The 24605-nt window shown below is 41.8% G+C and overlaps 1 protein-coding gene across 1 annotated transcript in view; it reads right to left on the bottom strand.

Moving 5' to 3' along the window:
• PXDN (peroxidasin) overlaps nucleotides 1-23288 on the bottom strand; it is an 87840-nt gene extending 64552 nt beyond the window's left edge. The window contains exon 1 of the mRNA XM_054062213.1: nucleotides 23023-23288. Within this exon, the coding sequence (XP_053918188.1) occupies nucleotides 23023-23210 (188 nt within the window). The 5' untranslated portion in view covers nucleotides 23211-23288. The remainder of the gene's footprint in view (nucleotides 1-23022) is intronic.
• Nucleotides 23289-24605: the final 1317 nt, after the last annotated feature.

Raw genomic sequence — 24605 nt, 5'->3', positions numbered from 1 at the left:
CTTTCTACTCACAAAAGCCTGCTCCCTGCCTGCTCATTTCTCTTCATCTTTTTGGTCGTTCCCCACTTAGTTCTTACAAACTGACGGTATTCTGGCTATGTGCTGTACTTCAGGGCTCAGTGAATCCGACTTCCACCGGCCAGCATCAAAAAGTTACACCAGCAGACTGAGGGCATCCACCCCTGTTGCTCACCGTCATTTTTCCCCTTCCTAATCTCTAAACAATAAATGAAACAACCAATAAAAAATATGCAAACACCTATGACGATGGCATGGGATTTTAGAGTACTATAATAAATTCTACATAATAATCCAAACCTAAACGTCATGCAGTCAGTTTTCCAGATAAACAGTTAGTACATCTAATTCCTCATTCAGGTATTCTTCTTTATTAGGTGTTTCATAGCAAAAATATTTACTTATTAAAATGGTACCTACACAACGTATTAATAAGTCTAGGGGAGAGCATGCTACTGCTGCTTTCTTGGATTGGTCTTCTACCTCAGCATCTTTCTTCAGAGAAATCCTGCCTGACCTCCCCAAGACACTTTGCTGACAGTGTTATCTCTTAGCTTTCCTTCTCAAACACAGCTACATATATAGATGTATTAAAAAAAAAACAAGTCCTTACAATGAAAATGAATTTTCCTTTCTTGTGGGAAGTGTCCCTGCCCATCGCAGCGGGGTTGGAACTAGATGATGCTTAAGGTCCCTTCCAACCTAAGTGCTTCTATGATTCTACATAAAGGTCTAAAACCTGCCTTTCAGCCAACTCACAAAAACATCCTAAATACTAATGGTTACCATTTTCCTGCTTCTTGCACCCATAATGATTTAAATTGTCAAAATACACTTCAGTCATACAGACTTCCACAGAAGCTGAGCCCATCACTTTGGAGCAGTAAGTCTCCCTTGAGTAACACAAATAAAACAACATGTGGGCGATGCCTTGTAAACCGAATACTCTCAGGATTATCTCCTTGGCCCCGTGTCATCTGCTCTGCGCTAATCCATGGAGCGCGACCAGGAAATGTTCGACAGAGCGCAAGGCTGTGCAGGCCAAGAACGTGCCAGGGAGCACGCTGACAATTTAGCACTTGGAAGCTCCTGAGAGTTGCATTCCAGCGCCTGAGAAAGGTCTGAGTCCCACAGCATCGCAAACAGTGATGAGTCAGGAGGGGTGCCAAGCTCTACACGGACAATCAGGTGCTCATAGACAGTGGCTCCGCCGCCTTCCTATGTGCCGCTATGTGAAAATGACGCAAAGAAAGGCTATCGATCTTATTTCCCTCTCAGATGGGAGGGACTGAAAGCTGGGGAGGGACTTTTTACAAAGGGTTGTAGTGATAGGACGAGGGGCAATGGGGATAAACTGGAGAGGGGCAGATTTAGACTGGATGTAAGGAGGAATTTCTTCACAAAGAGAGTGGTGAGGCCCTGGCCCAGGTTGCCCAGGGAAGCTGTGGCTGCCCCATCCCTGGAGGTGTTCAAGGCCAGGTTGGATGGGCCTTGGGCAGCCTGAGCCAGTGGGAGGTGTCCCTGCCCATGGCAGTGGGGTGAATCTGGGTGATCTTTAAGGTCTAAACAAGCATTCGTTGTTTGCACTATTCTCACACAATTCTGGGGCATAAGACTATGTCTTAGTACTTTTAGGGTAAACCTACTGTTCCACATCACCTGTCTTTCCATACTTTAGCTCTCTTCAATCACTTGGTAATCTCCCAGCATTTGTCCTAAGCTTTTCTTGTCCAAAAACTAAAATATGCTGTTATATTGCAGTAGATGCAATCAACAGAACAAACTAAACACGATGATGTAGTTACACTTATTAAATTTGCTCTGGACAACTATTTTTCAGCATATTGCTCTCAGATATAATAGATTATAAATCACATTCACACATTCATGCTAAGAAACACTACACGAAAATCAGACTAAAGTGAAATAGACAAATACCATTCAAAAAAAGTAGGATTTCCAAGTTTCACCAAAAAGAAGTATCCATCAAGACAGAATAAAGCCAAAGCATCACATCTAACATTAGCAAACTAGAACAATGCACTTAAGTTTATAAGATCTTCATTTGGATTAATCTGTTGTATTGAAAGCATCTGATTTCATACTTTAAATTGAAAATATCTGTATCGCTTTTAGCTTTGGACAAGACAAAGGAAATGTGGACGAAATCAACATAGTCGTATAATACACTGATGTTTGAAACATGATGTTGACACATTAGTGACATCTATTATCAATTATCATTAAAAAGAAAAATACTGAAGCATTTACCAATGAAATAAAATCTTGACTTTTTTTGTTAGCAGTGAAGATAAGTATCTCATTAATTTGTTTCGATACTTAACCAATACTTCAGCACTGATTTAGGACACTAAGGAACTTAAATTCAGAGATAAGTGAAACCTAAGATAAGTGAAATCATCGCAGCAGCAAAATGGAAACACCTGAGAGGATGTGACCATCTGAAGCATCTTAAAAACTGAAAGTGTGGATTCTTAGTGTTCTCTAAATGTGGATTATAAAAGAACAAGCCCTGTGCCAAATCCCTTACCTCAAAGACAGACACTTATAAAAGCTCTAGTGAAAACTACTTGATGCTAAAATGTGATTGTGAACTGCATGGTAATATAAAGTTCATTACTTTAATTTGACAAATTAAAAGGAGGTGGTGGCTTTGGTATGCTAAGAATCGGCAGGAATAATGCAAACTACTTTCAATGGATGGATTTCTCATTGTTACACTGTTTGATACTGAGAGATATAAGAAGGCTGAGAAAGATGTGCATGTGAAAGACGATGCAGTCTTATTAATCTGTAAGGTTCGTTATGAAATGCTGATTGGCAACAAGAAGTGACCAAACAGAAAAATAACAATTCCTTCAGCCGCGTGATAAATCCCGAATCTGGAAAAAAGTATCAACTAGTTAATCTCATTTTCCTTTAAAAAGAGGGAGAAATTCAATAGATAAATATAATATTTGTGGACTTATTAGATTTAATAGGTTGAATTAGTAATCTAAGTTAAGAATGACCAGTGCATTTATTGTTTGTTTAGCTCTCTTCAGATGTTTTAATAAAGTAGAATCATAGAATCATAGAATCATAGAATCATAGAATCATAGAATAGTTCGGGTTGGAAGGGACCTTAACGATCATCTAGTATTGTCATAACTGGATCATTTTGCCATTGGCAAATTCAGAAGAACAAAATAAGAGCGAAACATTAATTTTTTCTAACTGTCGAAGATTAATTACTACCCAGCAGAAATAACCTATACCATAATGCCAAACTACTATGTTTCTCAACACAGAACAAAAGATCTGCAACTGCCAGCAAGACTACATTGCTTATGTCTACTTTATTCTTATTCTTTTTTTATTCAAGGTCATCCCAGCAGGAAATGAAAAACAGCCATCAGCACAGTAAAAACATTCAAACAGAGCAGAGCATGAAAATTGGACAAAAGAGGTTATATAATCAAGTCAGGGCAGCAACTGGATGATGTCAATGGCACTTTAATACTGCTTTAACTGCCGCCCTGTAAAAAAAATGTGTCACTTTGTTGAACAAACAAAGAGAAGGCAACCACTTTAAAAAAATGTAACTAAACCCCATTTTCAGCTTTAGCACTACTTATAGTAATCCTCACTACTGGCAGTGTAACATTTTCTATCACACCAGAAGAACCAAGATTTCTTTTTTATTTTATTTTTGCTTGGTTTTAAGATTTAGCCCTCGTCATTCTCTTACAAACAAAATTACATCATTCTCACTTTTCTTGGCAGCTAATTTTCCGGATTAAGTCTGCCTCAACCTAATTATTAGGTGCACTATGTGATTTCTGCTAATTTACATGGAGAATTTTTTTATTATCTGTACATAAGCACTCAGCACACAAAACAAAGCCACGGCAATTTTAGATGGGAAACTAAAACGTAATTCTTACACAGTGCATGAGTATCCTAGTCAATAATATTTAGTATACCATAATTTTAGTAAAAAATGCAAATGGTTGGATCACAAAAATACTGAAATCTGAAGAAGAGGACACATCATTTGGCAGTACTCAACTTGATTATAAACCCATGACTATGAAAATATAAAGAACTAAATCATAGAATCATAGAATTGTTTGGGTTGGAAGGGACCTTAAAGATCATCTAGTTCCAATTGCCCTGCCATGGGCAGGGACACCTCCCACTATATCAGACTGCCCAAGACCTGGATGATCTGGATAACCTCCCAATTATCTAATTAAAATAATACCTATATTGCAAAATATGTAACATTTGTTAAAAGGGACCTCAAATTCATAAGTCTTAAAAAATATATTTATTAGGTACAGCTTTGCTGAATAAAAAGCTTGTGATACAGCCTTCTCCAAGAGCTAAGGATTTGTTTTAACTAACAATTATTTTACCATTAGAGTTGAAAAGAAAACATTTAAATGGGAACTCAATGAATAGCAATGCAGTATTGTCTTACTAAGTCGGTAGATCCCTCTGCTGCCCTTGTTGCCAATTTTTCCAACCAGCTACGCAGCGCCATTAATAGGACTTGAGAGGGTTTTGTTGGTTTAAAGGTTTAGGCATGTAGGTCAAATTGTCAAGAATTATACATGGAAATTTTACTCTGGCATGATCCTGGCTCTTTGTCTTACCTTCTTTCAGAGTCTTCCAAAATCCAATCACTACAGAAGTACCGTATTTTAAAATTCGAAATTTTGTTTTATAATTGTTTCTAATTCTTAAGCTACCTTAAAAAATAAATAAACAACAAAAGCCAAGAAAACAAAACCAAAAAGCACAACCGAAAAAAACCACCCTTTAACAGTATGGGCAGCATTCCAGAGATGTAATGCTATTTCTACAGTCTGAAGAAATAACAAGAAAACGTGAAATCTGTCTTCCTCTCAGGGGGATCTAATTCTAAAAACCAAACAATGAAAAGGTCGTTGACAGTACAACCGCCTGATTCATGACTGGTTATTTTTGACAGAAATATCCCTGGGGAAGAGTTGTTTTCTTGTCCTGCATTTATGCAATGCCCAAGAAAATAGGGCACAATAGCTGTACCTGAGCGCTGTTCTAACACAAATAAGTGACGGTTAAGGTCTTGGAACCAGATTTTTTGCTAGAGTCATAAATCAGCCTTTTCTCCCCCCCTATCTAGCATCTTGCAAACTAAATGTTTCTGCACTTGTCTGTCTCACAGGGATGCTTAAGTCTGAATTCTATATCTATGAAATACTGATATTCTCAGAGGAAAGAACTGAAAACCAGAAAGAAACATTATCATCCCTTGACCTCCCACAAAGGACACATCACACAACGGTAGAGAAGTTCCTCTCTTAAAGGCAATTATTACTGTCAGAACTGAACCATACCTCTGAGAAAAACATAAATCTGTGATTCAAAAATACCATGAATCAAGCAAAATCTGACGACTGGCTAGTCATTCTAGTAGTTAACCACATTCACTGCTAAAAAGGGTATAGCCTCACCCTGCTTCCACCTTCAGCATGCTTATCTCCAGTTGCTGCTCACTGGGATTAAATAGCCGTAACTGAGGAGTAGGATTGACCATTTTTTCTTAAAATGGTCCAGAGGAGTTGAGCACTGAAGTACATAAATGATTTTATTTTTGCAATAGTTCTTAAGAATAGATAGATAGACAGATACATACATACATACATACATACCTACGATCTATGTATATACATACATCGATCTACGTATGTATGTATGTATGTACATACGTAGATCGATCCTAAAACTCAAAACATGGATGGGCAGGAAAATACGCCCACAATTCTTAGTAATTTTTCTGAATACAGGCTGGGGGATGGTGTGATTGAGAGCAGCCCTGTGGACAAGGACTTAGGGGTGTTGATTGACGAGAAACTCGATATGTGCCAGCAATGCACGCTCACAGCCCAGAAGGCCAACCGTGTCCTGGGCTGCATCCAAAGCAGCGTGGCCAGCAGGGCGAGGGAGGGGATTCTGCACCTTTCTTCCACTCTTGTGAGACCCCACCTGTAGAATTGTGTCCAGTTCTGGAATCCTCAACATATGAAGGAGATGGAGCTGTTGGAATGGGTCCAGAGGAGGCTGCAAAGATGATCCGAGGGCTGGAGCAACTCCCATACGAGGACAGGCTGAGAGAGTTGGGGTTGTTCAGCCTGGAGAAGAGAAGGCTCTGAGGAGACCTTATAGTGACCTTCCAGTACCTGAAGGGGCTACAAGAAAGCTGGGGAGGGACTTTTTGAAATGGCTTGTAGTGATAGGACGAGGGGCAATGGGTATAAACTGGAGAGGGGCAGATTTAGACTGGACATTAGGAGGAATTTCTTCACCATGAGGGTGGTGAGGCCCTGGCCCAGGTTGCCCAGGGAAGCTGTGGCTGCCCCATCCCTGGAGGTGTTCCAGGCCAGGTTGGATGGGCCTTGGGCAGCCTGAGCCAGTGGCAGGGGGAGTGGAATTAGATGATCTTGAAGGTCCCTTCCAACTGAAACCATTCTATGAGTCTATGGTAGATTAGTTATTTCTTCCTTCCTTTGCTGTCAGGAAAACGGATGCACGTGAAATGCAAGCGAATGTGCATATTCATAAAAGAAAATCCACACTGATGCAGAAGAGTCACCTGCATGTTACAAAAGTGACTGAGGCTATACGACTTCTGAAACCATCTCCTAGCTCTGACACTTCAGCCCTTCTCCCACAGGACTACCCGGATGGGTACAACTCACATCAGGTGAGTATCAGCACAGCAATGAGCTCTCAACAGCAGCAGATCTTACAGCTGAAAAAAAGAGATGTAAGTGAAGGCTGGGAAAGAAGTAACAGACCAGGAAGGCAAACTAAAATACTTGTATGGAAATCTCATTTCCCCATCAGTGCAGTTTTGGAGACTTCTCTTTCCTCGAGGCAGGAAGCCTCATTGATGCAGTGCATGTAAGCTTGCATGATATTTATTATATTAATGAATAACATCCAGCATCAGCAATGCCCATGTCCTTACTAAAGAATGCTCATTTTGTCCCTTTCAGTTCAAAAGAAGTCTTGCAATACGAGATCAACATCAAGCCAAAGGATGTGGAAAACTGAAGGATTTGCTGCATCTAAAAATAAAGTCTAAATTTGACTCTACAGGCTTTATTCATTGCAAATCTGTGTGTCACTCTCCCTCTCTACTAGGCGGATTTTATTAAAACGTATTTCCAACCGTTATGTACTCTCCAGTTACTTCTAATACAGATCTTGCTGCATTAGATGGAAACAGACTCAGAGGTGTTGTTAGCATCTACCTGGATATTTGTTCTTGTAGAATGCTAAGGGTATTTTATTATTAATATGGAAAGCAATAAAGAATAAAAACAAAAATCCAGGTACTCTATCACTTGGCTGCAGAGCGGCTTCCTGGTTTTAGACAAAGAAACGGTTCTTCCTTCCATTTCATGGAAAATCCCAGGTCATCTCCCTGAAAAGGCTGCAGCTCCTGGAATCACATTTTCTGCTTCCTGAGGTTAATACAGGCTGCCAGAGCAGATAAGTTAGCTATTTTCGCACTCTGCCTCCAGCTCCTCCTGCTCCTGGCAAAGCAAACTCAGAACAAAAACTGGGAGTGACTGGACTGTGTCAGTGACTGACGGGACTCCTCCAGTATTTATCTCTTCATTCCTCTCCATTACAAATAGCCCTCTGTGTTTCTCTCTCTTAGGAGAAAAGAAACTGCTTTCTGCCTATGAAGAGCAACCGAAGCACGACTTCCAACCTCTAAGTACCCAACTGCATGGCTTAGTGAAGGGGTTCTCTGGAAACAGATTATTCCTTCCTTTTTCTTCTTCCTCTGTCTATCCTAATATCAATATCAAAATTATAAACAAAAACCAATTAAAGCCATTTTGGAGCTGCTACCAATTTTCCACTCCAGCTTCCTATCCATTAGGGAAAACGTTGTCTTACACAATCCATCAAGTGAAAAATAAAATATAATAATAAATACTATGCTTTAGATATTTTAATTATATCCCACAACATGTAGAATCAACACTCATTTCATTTTATCTTACATGATAAAAGTAGGGTTGAACTAAATAAAATGCCTTCAACTTCTTTTCCTGCACAATTCTTCTTTATTTACTCAGAGTAAATCTGGATTGACCAGATTAAAAAAAAACTTGGAAAACTGGATTGCTGCAAATTACAGATGTGTCTAGTATTTTCAGGTAAGTGTTACTGGTCTTGTGTGTGTATTTGCTAGTTATTTAAAATTCCAGTAGTCTCAGGAGGTTGCATCTATTTTGCTTTAAGTCATGCATCCTCCTCCCAGCAGTTTTAATGTTGGCAGTATAAAGTCACGAATTAATTAGAAATCACTTTTTAATATCTCTGCAATTGTTTAATCACATTAATAATGTAGCAAAACTACCAGAAAGCAGCACGAAAAACGTTCAGGTAGAAAATGTTTTTGCACATTTAGATGTTGTTCCTAAGGCAAAAAAGTTCATTTCTGAGTGTAAGAGAATTCTGTACTACTTCAGTTGCTATAGTCTAATGCTATTTTTAAAGTAATTAAATCTTATTTTTCCATTTTGAACACATTTCCGCTTATATCCTTGTTTTCATCATCCTTTATCAGTTACAAACTAGCTATCACTCAAGCCACATAAGTACAATTTGGGCCACAGACCAACAACTTCACGGGCTTCCCAGTAACACGTTAACAGATAACAGTGACTCTCAAGGGGGTTTACCTAGTGTTTAACAGAAAGGAAAATACTTTCAGCCACGTGTTCATGTAAAAGAAAAAGGGAAAATTTAGAACATTTGATTAGTCTTGCCAATGTAGAATGAAAAAAAGGAACTATCAGGAAGCGGTTCTTCCCCTCCTTCCACCTTTCAGGCCACTTTGTCACCGCGGATGACACGAGTGTCCACAGACCACGAAATCAGGGAAATGATTCAGTGAAACCAAAAGTTTTTTCCTTTGTCTATTCCTCAGATAAATCTGAGAATTGACTGAGAAGACCAAGGGCAAGAATAAGCCACTGCTTTTGGCATCCAGCAGCCAAAAAAACCCGAGAATCACTCACAGGTTGTTTCTGGGTTGGTTTTTCTAGCAAGAAAGAGATACAATCTCTATTTTGTAAATTAACAGAAAACTGAAACAAAACAAGTAGGTACAGACTAGTATTAATACACTAAATAGACTTAAAGACATCTTACTACTTAAAGACATCTTCAGTGTAATCATCTCAAAAAAAGAAGAAGTCTGAGTACTATCTGCAGCCAAAAGTTAAAAAAAAAATTCAGAAGCAGGTATATCTACTAATTACTTTTCAGCTTTGAATAATAAATTCTTAGAATGTTTCTACTACTCAAAAATATATACTTAGATTGGACATAAGGAGGAATTTCTTCATGACGATGAGGGTGGTGAGGCCCTGGCCCAGGTTGCCCAGGGAAGCTGTGGCTGCCCCATCCCTGGAGGTGTTCAAGGCCAGGTTGGATGGGCCTTGGGCAGCCTGAGCCAGTGGGAGGTGTCCCTGCCCATGGCAGAAGGGGTGGAACTGGATGGGCTTTAACGTCCCGTCCAACACAAACTCTTCTATGATTCTATGATATTGTGCATCAGACTATTTTTACATGTTAGACAGTATTTCTTCTACATCCACTAATTTTATGCAATTCTTCACATGCAGGACATATTCAAAATGTATAAGGAAAACAGAAGAAGGCAAAAAGAAATGATCTAGTCCAGAAAGGACATGAAGTTGACACAGTGAAAAACGTATCCGGAAAAGCTCATGTCATAACAGGAAAATTAGAAGATTTTCTGGCAAGTTTTCAAAACTACAATTCACTGAATTAAGAAAGCTATTTTGGCATGTATCAAAATTTTAGAAACTTCAAGCTCCTTCCATAGAGGACTCAGGAAAAAAGAACAGACTGAATTTTAAAGCTTGCTTTAAATAACACATAGAATACGCTTCTATAGTAAGAAAGGTCTTTACAGACCTTTAATAATTGCCTGGTAGCTATTATTTACACTCCCGACAGCTTTGCCTTCAATCAACACATCACACATGCTTTATCGATACATAAAAGTCTTACTAGCAAACATTTTAATTGATTTACTGTAGCTAATTCTAACTCTACGTAGGTGTGATTACACGTACTTAAGCATTGCCTAGGCCAATAAAATTAAATAGCAAGTTAATGACTTGAACCTGGCCAGAGCAAAGCACTTACTCACATAATCAAATTGCTCTCATTTGCTCTTGCAGCCCTGTCGCGGCTCTGCGGCTCTTCCCTCCCCATGAAAGTTTGTCCTTTTTCTGGCACTTGAAACCAAGCACCTGGGCCTATTTTATGGAAGGCTCAGAATGTTACCTAAGTCAAAGATCTGAATTTTATGATGCAGTTCACGTTTTTAGAGAATAATGAAATGCCTGATCCAGTGGGAGGTGTCCCTGCCCATGCCAGGGGGGTGGAATTGTATGATCATTAACTTTCAAAAATAATTGAATCATAGAATCATAGAACAGTTTGGGTTGGAAGGGACCTTAAAGATCATCCGGTTCCACCCACCTCTCATGGGCAGGGACACCTCCCACTGGATCAGGCTGCCCAAGACCTGGATGATCTGGATAACCTCCCAATTATCTAATTAAAGTAATACCCATTTTGCAAAATATGTAACATTTGTTAAAAGGGACCTCAAACTTGTAAGTCTTAAAAAATATATTTATTAGGTACAGCTTTGCTGAATGAAGAGCTTGTGATACAGCCTTCTCCAAGAGCTAAGGATTTGTTTTAACTAACAATTATATTGCCTTTAGAGTTGAAAAGAAAACATTTAAACGAGAACTCAACGAATAGCCAGGGCCTCACCGCCCTCATTGTGAAGAAATTCCTCCTTATATCCAGTCTAAATCTGCCCCTCTCCAGTTTATATCCACTGCCCTTTGTCCTATAAGACATTATAAAATGTCCCTCCCCACCTTTCTCGTAGCTCTTTCAGATACTGGAAGGTCGCTATAAGTTCTCCTCAAAGCCTTCTCCAGGCTGAACAACCCCAACTCTCTCAGCCTGGCTTTAAGGTCGCTTCCAACTCAAACCATTCTATGATTCCGTGAAAATACTCTCACCTAACAAATTTCTCAGTTTATTTAAATGCTGTCATACCAAAACTTTTTTCTTGAACCCGAATTAGTTATTATCCCAAAGAGTGACAAAATAGTCCTTAAAAGGCATCTTGCTTCGATGGGCAGCTTCTCACAGCAAATCAGTCGTGTATTTTTATATACGTACACCACACCATTCCAGTGCTGCTCCAGCTTTTTACATTATTTTAGTAGATGATGCAATGGAGCATGTATTTGTATTTGTTTAGAGCTTTGAATGGCTCACTAGAGTTATCTGATTATCACGATAATCAGTCGTGAAATAGAAGCCACCATGAGATATCCGAGTGAGATTTTATATCGAACTACCCGATCAAAACTATGTAAAACCAAAATATTTACCTTCTGTAGAGCATGGTGGAACTTCAACAGAGGCTATAAACCTCTGAATTCAACTCTTTGGAGAAGTCTGCACTGAATTTCATGCAGACCCAGCTATCCCTCACACTGCCTGGAGATAAATCAAAGCAATTTATTTATATTTTTTCTCCTATGAAGGAAATCGGCAGCCGTATGGCTAAGGAAAGGCTATTAAATCCATCAGTTTGGCTAGCAGAATGCAAATCATTTGCAAACGAGCAGTCATCATCTTGCTTACCCAAAGCAGTCTTTAGTTAAGGTAATGCTGTGTACTAAGTAATCTTCCTTTTTTAGAGCAGCCAGGCAATGAGCAGACTGTTGTAATAAGTGATTTAAGGGGAAAGAATGCTGAAAGAAAATGTTTCTAAAAGATTTGGGGAGTGGCAATTGGAAAGAGAATAAAAGACCTGAAAGTACGAACAACAACAGAGCACAACAGAAAAGGGAATCATGTCACAGTCATTAAAACTAATTTTAGAGTTAAACGTAGAAAAACATTTTAAAAGTCTGAAAAAAACAAGAGACAACACTGCATTTTACCAAAAATCACAGTCTGATTCTACAAACTTTCACAAGGCTCAAGAAACGTGTCAGGCAGTGCACAATGTCTTTGATGTCCTAATCTTTGTTAATGTGTCTAAATACAGATTAAACTAAAAGACGTGAAGCTGAAAGCCCACACCAATCTCTCCCCTATGTGTCTTTCTCAAGAAGTTTGAGCATCTTTGTTATTTGTGAAAAATTAAACTTTTTTTTTCTTTATTTTCTTTGTCACTTGACAACAGTAAAAACTCCATACCAAAAAGAAATCAAATTTGGCAGCCTAATAAGCAACGGAAGGAAAAGGAAATATTTGAGTCACTCCGTTCCGGCTCAGCCAGATCTCACTGCACCACCTCTTTGGACTATCTTGAAACTCTGCCCATGTTTGCAAAAATAAAGCTATTTTTGTTTTGGTTTTGTTTTTTCTTCATCAAACCCAAATGGAGCAAATGATACATACAATTTGGCTCACTTGTTTCCATTTTATTATATATATATACACACACATACACATGCACACAATAGCATGGTGTATGTATATATATATATATAAAATATAAACTCAGACATGCACACAAATATTTAAAATATTAACTTATTTTTATACCTAAACTTCTCCAGAAAGACAAGCAACTATAAATATTTAGCTTGGGTGATACAGATTTTAAATGTCACCTTTATAAACAGATCATTTCTGTAAATGAAGTCAACCTATAAGGCTGTAAACACTTTGGCTTGCTGGAAAGAGACTCAGCAAGCATCCAAGTCAAAGAAGAATCAGAAGCCCGGAGATTGCTCATGTATACAAAGCTAAGCGTAAATTCACATCTGCAAAATGAGATCTAGAGCGTTCAATGTATTCAGTCACAAAATAATACATGAAGTGGGGAAAAATACTTTAAACAAACTACAGTAAGCTTTGAAAGTCTCCGAAAGGTGAATCCAAAAAGAAGCCATTGAAAAAATACAATTTGGAGAGAAGAATCAAGAAGGGTGAAAATGCACAGTTTGTTTTTCAGTTGTGAACAACAGAAATAGAACTGGAGCCTGAAAACATTAATAGAGCATTTTCATTTTACCCATTATACACAGTAAAATATTCCTGTAAAAGGGCATTTTGTAATTCAAAAATAAAATATTATGCAATTTTGCACATCATGCGCTACTTCTCTTCTTCTTTTGTTGTTTTCTGAATAGTTGTCTGCTATTTTTTCATGTCATAACAGCAACAGAAATTTTTTGTGTCATGTTACATTGTTTTCTTCCCACAGCTTCTTTCTGTCTTTACCCTGAGCTCTGTTCTCTTCTTTTTTGGCTATTATTTTCTATTTTTCTTTTCTGCTGGACTCTCAACCTTTTCATTTGAAGTTAGTTTACTTACAAGCCTATCCATAAGCAATTTAACACTTATTTAACACCTAAAAACCAGTTTTTCTGTTGGTAAACGACCAAGTTTTCTGCTGGTTAATGACATCTCCATCTCATCTTTTAATGAGCACTGATCTCACCTAGGAGAGAATCAGTAAGAGCTACTCAGAAAAACAGAGGAGGTTGGAATATTAGTCATATTTTCCTCTTAGGCACGTGTTTACCACAGTGTTCAATGAGACAGTCACCCCCCTCTCTGTGTCTCAAACCCAGAACCTCCGGATGATGCAAGGGATAGGCATCTCCCTGTTATTTTTTCACCAGCCTTCTCTGGGAATTAGGAGAGAAGGAGTGTATTGACTAATGTCAAAGCATCCATTTCTTACTTTTTCCACTGAGTAATCCCATGTTTGTCTCTGCTACTTAGAAATTTCTTATTCAATGTCCCTCAGGTCCCTAAATTCCCAAAGTAACGATGAAAATTGATATAACGCGTGCTTTTAATTTTGCTGTTGTTTGGGAAAACTGAGTAACAGCAGAGGCACTGAACCTATCTGTTAGCAGAATCGGGAAGACAGAAAATGTTTTGAACTGTGATTTTCAACTGGGGACCCAGGCAAAACCACCAAGTGATCCACTGGTTTATATAATCATCAGGGCTTTCTAAAATGTTTCAGCAGAAGAAACAAAAACCTCCCGTGCTGGTGACAGTCCAAATTCCCAAAGCTTTGCAAATTAGGAGAAAATCTTTTGAAACAGCTGGAAAGCATCCTATACACTGCAGATCAGCGTGTATCGAGATATTGGTAGTAAATGGCAAATTTTCGTAGTGAGGGAAGGTCACCACTGAAGTTGCAGAGAAAGCTGTAATGGGTTCTTCATTGTTCAGTTTATTCGTAAGGGGAAGAGGGATGAACAACAGAGAGAATAAGGTTTTGCCTACAATATTCATCTATTTTAATAAGGTCTGACTAGGAGAAACAGCAGAAAGACCTGTCAAGAGTCCATGAATGGCTATTAAAATGCAGACAAATGCCTATTAACACAAAGTAACATAGATGGAGAAACCCAAACTACAAATAAAACTGTGGACCCAGAACTCATCATTGCTTCTTATAGATAAGATCTCAAGCTACTCTTGATAATTCCATGAAAACAACATTTCAAGAGAAAGAAATACGATGCTGTGAATTATTATCATTGCTTCTTATAGATAAGATCTTAAGCTACTCTTGATAATTCCATGAAAACAACATTTTAAGAGAAAGAAATACGATGCTGTGAATTATTAGGCTAGGAAAGAAACAGAAGATAAAACCAGAGATGATCGCAGTGCTGCAGTATAAACCCCTTGTTAGCCCACGTACCAGATCTGTCCATGTAAATGCTAGGGAAAGTTATAATTCCCTCACCTCAAATCATGGCAGAGCTGGGAAAAAGCAATTCAGATGATGAGAGGTTAAGAACATTGACCTTTCAGTGAGAAGACTCCTCAGCTTTAAAAAGAAATGAATGGAGAAGCTTAGGATCAAAGGTCATAAAATCATGGCTGGCATTGAGATGATAGAGAGGGATCAAATATTCACTATTTCTTCCAACAGAAGAAATGAGGAACACCAAGTGAAGGTAGCAACTTGCAGGCTTCAAACAGAAGAACTGAGCAAACTACACCGTGTAGTTCGTGTAGTGCTCCTTGTCACCAAAAGTTATCAGCATAAGTATCGGTGTAAGTAACTAGATTAGTTGAAAAAAAGAGGTTAAACAATTTCTGGAGGAGAAATCCATCAAGATTTACATATAATATGGAAATAATCTTTAGCTTAGAAAATCCCTGAGCTGTAATTTATTGTAGGAGTGAAGCACTACATGCTGCTCTATGCTGTCTGCTTGTTTATAAGCTGCCCTTTCAGTCACTCTCAAAGAACAGATATTAGGTCAAATGGATCTTTGATTTTACTCATTACTGACATCTTTCTGTAAATAAATATGTATTTGGCACTTTAACACTCAAATGTTAAGCATCTACTGGTCAAAAATACATCTTATTAAAAGAGATGAAGAGCAGAAATTATGTTTATTAGCTGTAACATGACATTTTTCTTCTATGACAGTGTGTTAAATATACAGTAAAATACTTGCAGAAAACAATGCGTATGATTTTGCTCCACATGTATTCCCATTCTTCAGGAAAGAAGTTGACGAGGGTTAACTTACTGCTGAGGTGACAAAAATATCTTCCCACTAGTGGATTCAGTGACTTGCAGATACGTTCTTGAAACGAAGACTCACTTGGGCTTTCTGCTGCATCCTTCAGCAGCTTTGCTTGATGTCTAACCAGTAAACGCCAAACATTCTGTCAATGCTGTGCCCTTCTGCCCCCTGCTAAGGACCACGTACATTCTGCAAGCTCTGCAAATGTCTCCTTAACTCATTCATGCCTCAGTCCTGGCTCGTTCCATCAGCAGTACGAGACAGATTGCCTGGGAAAGGCTTCTAGCACGGTTCACATCCTGCACACCCACCAAATTTGCTTTGCTGCTATGAAAACATTCTCTTCTGAAAAATATTTTAAGGTTCTGTTTAGACAAACAAACATCAATATCCACATACAGATGTTTGAAGTGTTTTTATTGTCAACAGAAGACTTGTCAACACACTCATACAGGAGAGGCAGGGCATGAATAAATGAATAAACTGCCCAAATGGAAGCAGTTTAATTCAGTTGTCTCAACAGTGGTATCTGCTGTTCATTCAATGACCACTCAAGACATTTGTTAGGAGCAAGCAGGTATGACACAGACCCAATGGGAGATCAGTGTCCTTTTTGGAGAGGCGGCTGGAGGCTAGAAATTATTTTCTTGAGGGAATTAAAATGGCACTAGATACCATAGATGGCAAATTAACTGAATCCTTTTGCATGAGCCGAGTCCTACTCCAGGCACTATGGACTGTATTGTCTAAGTTGCTCCTCACTAGAAGGGAAGCACAGACACCAAACATGACCGCAGACTCTCCTGCGTACAGAGACCTACATGCAGATGTTTTAATCTCAAATTGAATTCTGCATTTGGCCCAGGGAAGCTGTATCTGCCCCATCCCTGGAGGTGTTCCAGGCCAGGTTGGATGGGCCTTGGGCAGCCTGAGCCAGTGGGAGGTGTCCCTGCCCATGGCAGGGGGGTGGAACTGGATGGGCTTTAAGGTCCCTTCCAACTCAAACTATTCTATGATTCTACAAAATTTCCATGAAGACAAAGTAATTTTTATTGAAACAATGTTATGCTTTCCCCCTGCTTTATGTAATCCAAGTAAATTATCACTGGCATTTAATGCAGTTTGCTGCCTGGCCAAGAGTCTGTCAAGATCTGTGTCTGTATTCAGTTATTCTCCAACACTTCAAGTAAACTTTCAGTATCTGTTCTTTTTTGAACAGAGTATACACAAATCTCTGCGTCTTAACTAAAATCTTATACCAGTGTCATATCTCTTGACTACCTCCTATACGTAACGTGATGCTCAGCAGTGATCAAGCTTACTCGCAGTCCAGATCTGAGACTACAATCCTTCGTCCTCCACAATGTTGAGGCGTATTTGTTCGCTATCTGAATTGCTTAATCTACTGCAAGTTTTCTAAAAGGGTTTCAAAGATTTGATCAGAAGCAAGGATCCTGCATTTTTCAGATGAGGATGGATGGTAGTTTGCTGACTGATGACGATGCATCATTTGCCAACCGCAGATATGCAATCGGCACGCATCATTCTGCTATGAAAGCCCAGAGACTCCCGCAATGACAGAATTCATACATATTACTCATTTCTTTTCCCCTAAATATCTCTGTTAAGAGGCATAATGTTCTCACATAGCAACACTCAAATGCAAAATGTCATTATGTTTCCATTACCCCAATCTCTTTGGTAATTCGTGTACACTGCAAACAAACGTGATTTGCAATTCAGGTTTGTTCGGTTTTCTTTAAATTGTATTAGGACAGATGCTCGTGAAAAGTACCCGTATTGCTTTTCACTGACATTGCAAGTGTACATCAGATCCCACAAAAATTCTCACGGAGCTATGAAAAAAATGTAAATACTTGTTATACAGCTGCCTAGAATTTCACCATAGACATAAATAGCCAACACTTTCCCCTTCCCCTTTGGATGGTTTCTTGATATGTACACTATAAAAGAGAAATTAAAATAAACAAATAAAAAGATACGCACTGTAAACTGTCTAATTTATAGAATATGTTGGAATTACGGAAACAAAAGCCATAACAAGGACCACTGAGACTGTTGCCCTCAATTTAATTTCAGTGACCATGTTCAAAAGATACTCACTTGGAACGACTGCAATCTAAAAAGTCCTATTAAGGTCCTATCGCTTAAAATTACACTAATGCATTGAAGAGATGTTTTAGTCATAACAGACATACAGGAGAGCCAAAGAAATAATTACTCATAGCAAATATTATTACAAATGACTTCTTTCAAAATAAAATGTACTTCACACTGGTTTACGTGTCATTCTTAACGACAATCGAGTCCGTTTTCTTGTGTGACAATTATTTTTGCTTTTCTGCTTATAACAGAAAGTTAGTTTCTGTTCTTGCTGAGTCTTTGGGATCCAGCTGCAATGAATGCAATCATGGTTGTACAGCTAGGAAAAAATCGGAGACATCTAGGTGCTGCCAAGAAAAACTGTGACCAAATTTTAGTATTGGTATGAGTATGTGTAACTAGTCCTGTAGGCAGGTTTTGATTTTGGTCAGGTTTAGGCAGATACAAATAATAACATATTTCATTGATACTCAAAATCAGAATGACAAATACCATGAACTAAAAATGGCTGCAAAGCACAGAAATCCCTCAAATAAATGTAAAATAGAACACAAGTCAGGGCAGCAATAGTGCTGCACCCAGAACTTTACATTCCTCAACCATTTAAACGCTCTAATATAAATGTGTTTCAGCAGTTTCCGTGAATGCATGAGCACTCTATATTTAGGCAGAGATGAAAGGAAACTTCCAGGACCATACTTAAGGCGTGAAGTGATTTTGCAAACCGCTGTAGAAGTGGTCTCCATTCTTAAGAGAAGTCAGAATCCTCTGCTGACTGGGATGCCAGCCCTAGTCCTACAAGGAATTTGGGCGATCATCCCAGCTTGGGTGAAACCACGTGCTCACGCAAGGCTCCACGAGCACTTTCGAAGCTGGCAGAATCCAGCCTGCAGAAGAAATTTAGGGCATGGATCCCAGCAGGGAAGGGGGAATTGCCAGGAAGTTGGGGAAGCAGGAGAGAGAGAGAGAGAAAATGTACAGCCAGAAGCAGCGCTGGCAAGGTCAGCAACTAGTAATGTTATGAACAGTTTTCAAAAGAGAGCCTGAGATTAGGAGTAGACATTTTGGATATGTGGGGAAAAACGTTTGGCTGCAGTGTTGGTCTGAGCTCCATGCTGTTCTAATCCATATAACAAATTATATGTGAAGTAGAGCAAAGCCAACTCAGCTTCCAAAATGGGCCAGTTTTCAGAACCAGTGCTCAGCAAAAGAACAACATTACTGTATACCTACAAATAAGGAAAATCTTAGGGTGATATCTTTTTAACAGAATTACTTTGCATGGTCAATCTGTGTACTAAGGAAGAAAAGAATTTCCTGCGCCAGTAAGATGGGATTAATCCATCAGCAACACTCTTTTATAGAATCATAGAATAGTTTGGGTTGAAAGGACCTTAAAGATCACCCAGTTCCAACCCCCTGCCATGGGCAGGGACACCTCCCACTGGCTCAGGCTGCCCAAGGCCCATCCAACCTGGCCTGGAACCCCTCCAGGGATGGGGCAGCCACAGCTTCCCTGGGCAACCTGGGCCAGGGCCTCACCACCCTCATGGTGAAGAAATACCTCCTTATGTCCAGTCTAAATCTGCCCCTCTATAGTTTATACCCATTCTCCCTCATCCTACCCCCACAAGCCTTTGTAAACAGCCCCTCTCCAGCTTTCCTGTAGCCTCTTCAGGTACTGGAAGGTCACTATATGGTCTCCTCGGAGCCTTCTCTTCTCCAGGCTGAACAACCCCAACTCTCTCAGCCTGTCCTCAAATCCAAGGTGCTCCAGCCCTCTGATCATCTTTGCAGCCCTCCTCTAGACCCTCTGGACTTTGCTGGATTTTATTTCAGAGGGAAGGCAATCAATTGAAAGTAATTAATTATTTCTAATCACCTAGCTATCAACACCGCTACTAAAGAACACGCACTTTGTATATGGGCTCCAAATGAAAGACAAACTGTGAGAGTCAAGCCAGAGGTGAAAGAACTGCTTCTTATTTTATGCTTATGCTTAAAAAAATAACTACTCTTGGGTGTAGAGAGCCTTCTGTGGGTGATGGGCTTAACACTCCTGTGTAGAACCACAGTTCTACCTAACAGGAAGGTAAAAAGGAGTGATGAATCAATGAGTACCTCAGCCGTGTAATGATGATTCTGAAGGTAAGTCCTACAGCTGAAGGTAGGCAATTCGTATGCAATAGGTAAGCTATTTATGTGTAATTGGTACCTTCAAACTATTGATTACTAAATAAATTGTACCATTGTTCTTTGTGTAGACATTCAAATTACCTGACTGTCTTCTGGCCTCATCTCCTCCCCATTCAGGGCCATTCAGAAGAACCTTAGCAGCAGGAGGAATTGTGCTTTTACAGGCCTATTATTACGTACTTTATTTATAACAGTTCCCTAGCTGGTTGGTGGAAAAGGAGAATACCCACTGCCACATGACAATGGATATAAATTGGAGAGGGGAAGATTTAGACTAGACATTAGGAAGAAATTCTTCACCATGAGAGTGGTGAGGCCCTGGCCCAGGTTGCCCAGGGAAGCTGTGGCTGCCCCATCCCTGGAGGTGTCCAAGACAAGGTTGGATGGGGCTTTGATCAGCCTGATCCAGTGGGAGGTATCCCTGCACATGGCAGGAGGTTGGAATTAGATGATCTTTAAGGTCCCTTCCAAACCAAACCATTCTATGATTCTATGACAAGTAATTTTGAAGGTTACTGGTCATCCGTGGGGGATTTTGAGAATCGCTGGGTTTTTGTCAAGCAGTAAAGAGTAGTTTTAACTTCTTTTTCATTACTTCTACTTGCGTTACACCGGAATGATAATTCAGATTTAGGATCCTAGACAATTTGATATGTTAGTGGGGTTACAGGAGCATAATGCTTGCATTGTTCACACATTCTCCTCTAACTCCCTGCAAGACTATAAATACCTACCGTAAGGGGAGCTCCACCCTGGCTAGATTTAATCTAATACTTTTTGCTTTTTTCAAGCCCTTCTACCTTTAACACGAAACCAAGCCATTACGACTCGACTCCATAGTCTAAAATTTATTAATTTTTTTACTTTTTTTTTTCTTTTTTTACATTTAAAACGATTCCCAAAACTAGCTTTACACAGTTTCCTGTAATCTCCAGGCAAAAGGTGTTCTGTAAATGTACTTTGTTTCATATGTAAGAAACATTAACCACCCACTTCCTGTATTGTTCCCTAAAAGGTTTACAAGTACTGCAGGACTAACCACACTCTGCCAAAGGGCTGTGCTTCTTGCCAAAGAGGGACTCGGTTCATGTTAAACGGCTGCACTCCTCACATTAAATAATACTTGGATGCTGAAACACACCAAGACTTTATAGACCCCTTCTGAAAATATCTGACAAAGTCACAAGTCAATTTATTACAGGAGGCCCCGCAAAAAAAACTCCCAGGGCCAAGCTCTACTCAGCATCCACGGCTGCGTGTGTGGAAGGGAAGGACAGGGCTGGTGCCAAGAGCTTTCTGAAGCCCAAGGAACGTATAAGCAGGTCAGTGGAACAAATCTGTTCCTCGCAGTGAGCCTCGAAACAGAACAAGAGTGCGATGCTCGCTTCGATCTTTGCGTTTATTACAAGCAGATATGGCTGGAAAGGTCAATGTGGCAGTCGAATCAATGTGAATGAAATAGATTTTAATCTTTGCCAATACGGGATTTTATTACCAAACTGCATTCTATTACCAAACTGGATTTTATTGGAAACACAATGCTGCTCAAAACAGCGCCTGGATCCCCCAGCGGAATGGCCGGGCACCTCAGCTGACACATTGCAATTAAAAAACCAGGACAGGGAGCTAAGTCTGCACGTTCTTTGCAGACACCTGAACCAGGTTAGTGCTGGGGGTTTGGTCCTTAGCTTTACACCCCCAGGTTTACATTTACTCTGCTCATACATCCTCACCGCGTCTGAGAACTGAACGGAAAGTGGTGGATCCTTCCTGCCAACCGAAAATCCTTTTAAGGAGGGTAGCGAGGGAGCAGCAAAAATCCTTTTGGGGATGACTAAACTGGAGAACTGTAAACCCGCATGTCCTTCGCAGGGACCTGAACCGGGTGAGTGCTCGGTGAGCCCGGGCTTTGGTCCAGGGGCTCAGAACTGGACTGATCCTCCCGCAAACCAACTATGCTTCTCAGCAGGGTACCAAGAGTGCCGCAAAATTCCTTTTGTGGGAGACTAAGCTCGAGATACGATGCCCGCAGGTTAAGCGCAACATCCACCTTTAAGCAGCGCTGCGAAACCCGAGGGAACCGGACACATCTCGCCATCCCTCGGTTCTGGAGCATCGAAACCCACCGGTTCTGGGGCATCGACCCCCCCCCCCTCCCTCCCGTCTGCCGGAGCTCCGGTGCACCGAATCCCCCGGTACGGGGCTTTGACACCTCTCGGCTCCCGAGCACCGCCGGCTCTTGAGCATCGAACCTCCCTGCTCTGGGGCATCGAACCCTCCTGGAATCTTGGGCATCGAATCCTCCCAGCTCCGGCGCATCGAATCCTTCCCCGTCTCCAGGCCATCGACACCCTCACCCCAGCCCCCAGCTCCGGGGCATAGAAACCGAGCCCCCGGCTCGGAGGCCACCAAAAACCCTCGTCTCCGGGGCACAGAACGCTCCCGGCTCCGGAGCATCGAAACCCCTCTGGCTCCGGAACATCGAACCCCCTCGACTCCGGAGCATCGAACCCCTTCATCTCCGGAGCACCGAACCCCTCTGGCTCCGGAGCATCGAACCCCTCCCGGTTCTGGGGCATCGACCCCCCTCTGGCTCCGGGGCATCGAATCCCTCTGGCTCCGGAGCATCGACCCCCCTCGACTCCGGAGCACCGAACCCCACCGGCTCCGGGGCATCTAATCCCTCTGGCTCCGGAGCACCGAACCCCTCATCTCTGGAGCACCGAACCCCGTCATCTCCAGGGCATCGAACCCCCTCGTCTCCGGAGCATCGAACCCCCCCGGTTCTGGGGCACCGAACCCCCCCGGCTCCGGAGCATCGAACCCCCCCGGTTCTGGGGCACCGAACCCCCCCGTGTCCGGAGCCGCGGCCCCGGGACCCGCGGGCAGCAAGCGCAGGGGGCGCCGAGCCCGTCTCAGCGCCCCCCGAGTCCCCGGGAGCACCCCCTCCCCGAGCGCAGACAAAGAGCCGAGCTCCGCCGCCCCCCGAGGCGCGCCCCGGCCCCGCACTCACAGGATGGAGGTCTGCGGGGACACGGCGGGGATGCTCTCCAGCATGAGGTGCATGCAGCGCACCGTGGTGCGGAAGCAGAGGCAGCGGCTGGGGCACCACACGCTGCCCCGCGGCGGCGGGGCCAGCCCCGAGCTGCCCAGCAGCAGCAGCAGCGGCAGGCAGAGCCCGGCGGCGGCGGGCCGGGACATGCTGCGGCGGAGCGAGGAGCACACGGGGCGGCTGCGGCGGCTCCGCTCCGCGCCTCGGCTCGGCTCGGCTCGGCTCGGCTCGGCTCGGCTCGGCCTGCGGCGGAGGGGAGGAGGGGGCGGCGCTGGAACCGCCCCGCGGGGAGGAGGCCCGGCCGGGAGAGGAGAGGAGAGGAGCGGGGGGGAGAGGGGAGAGGGGAAGGGGGGAAGTGGAGCGGGAGAAGGGAATGGAGGGGGAGAAGGGAAAGGAGAAGGAGAAGGAAAAGGAGAGGAGAATGGAAAAAGAAAGGAAAAGGAGGAGGAGGAGGAGAAGGAGAAGAAGACAAAGAAGAAGGAGAAGAAGATGAAGAAGATGGAGAAGACAAAGAAGAAGGAGAAGAAGACAAAGAAGAAGAAGAAGATGAAGGAGAAGGTGAAGAAGATGGAGAAGAAGACAAAGAAGGAGATGAAGAAGAAGGAGAAGAAGACAAAGAAGAAGCAGAAGAAGATGGAGGAGAAAACAAAGAAGAAGACTAAGACAAAGGAGAAGGAGAAGGAGAAGGAGAAGGAGAAGGAGAAGGAGAAGGAGAAGGAGAAGGAGAAGGAGAAGGAGAAGGAGAAGGAGGAGGAGGAGGAGGAAAAGACAAAGGAGAAGACGAAGACAAAGAAGAAGAAGAAGACAAAGAAGAAGGAGAAGAAGGAGAAGAAGAGGAGAATGGAAAAAGAAAGGAAAAGGAGGAGGAGAAGGAGAAGAAGACAAAGAAGGAGAAGAAGATGAAGAAGAAGGAAAAGAAGACAAAGGAGAAGGAGAAGGAGGAGGAGAAGGAGAAGGAGGAGGAGAAGGAGAAGGAGAAGGAGAAGGAGAAGGAGAAGGAGAAGGAGAAGGAGAAGGAGAAGGAGAAGGAGAAAGGAGAAAGAAGAGGAAGAGGAGAGGGAGAGGAGAATGGAAAAAGAAAGGAAAAGGAGGAGGAGGAGGTGAAGGAGAAGAAGACAAAGCAGAAGGAGAAGAGGATGAAGGAGAAGAAGACAAGAAGAAGACAGAGAAAAAGAAGGAGAAGAAGACGAAGACAAAGAAGAAGGAGAAGGAGAAGGGGAAAAAAGGAAAGGAGAAGGGGAAAAAAGGAAAGGAGAAGGGAAGGGAAGGGAAGGGAAGGGAAGGGAAGGGAAGGGAAGGGAAGGGAAGGGAAGGGAAGGGAAGGGAAGGGAAGGGAAGGGAAGGGAAGGGATAAGAGGAAATGGGAAGGGAAAAGAGAAGAGGAAATGGGAAAAGAAAGGAAAAGGAGGAAGAGGAGGAGAGGGAGAAGGAGAGGTAAGAAGAGGGGAAGGAGGAGGTGTAGGAGAAGGAAAAAGAAGGAGGAGGAGGAAGTGGAAGAGGAGGAGCAGGTGGAAGAGAATGAGGAGAGGAGAGGAGAGGAGAGG

The sequence above is a fragment of the Cuculus canorus genome, chromosome 3 (assembly GCF_017976375.1).
Source record: "Cuculus canorus isolate bCucCan1 chromosome 3, bCucCan1.pri, whole genome shotgun sequence".
Classification (NCBI taxonomy): domain Eukaryota; kingdom Metazoa; phylum Chordata; class Aves; order Cuculiformes; family Cuculidae; genus Cuculus; species Cuculus canorus.
The sequence above is the reverse complement of the archived record's forward strand: the minus strand, read 5'-3'. Positions and strand labels throughout refer to the sequence as shown.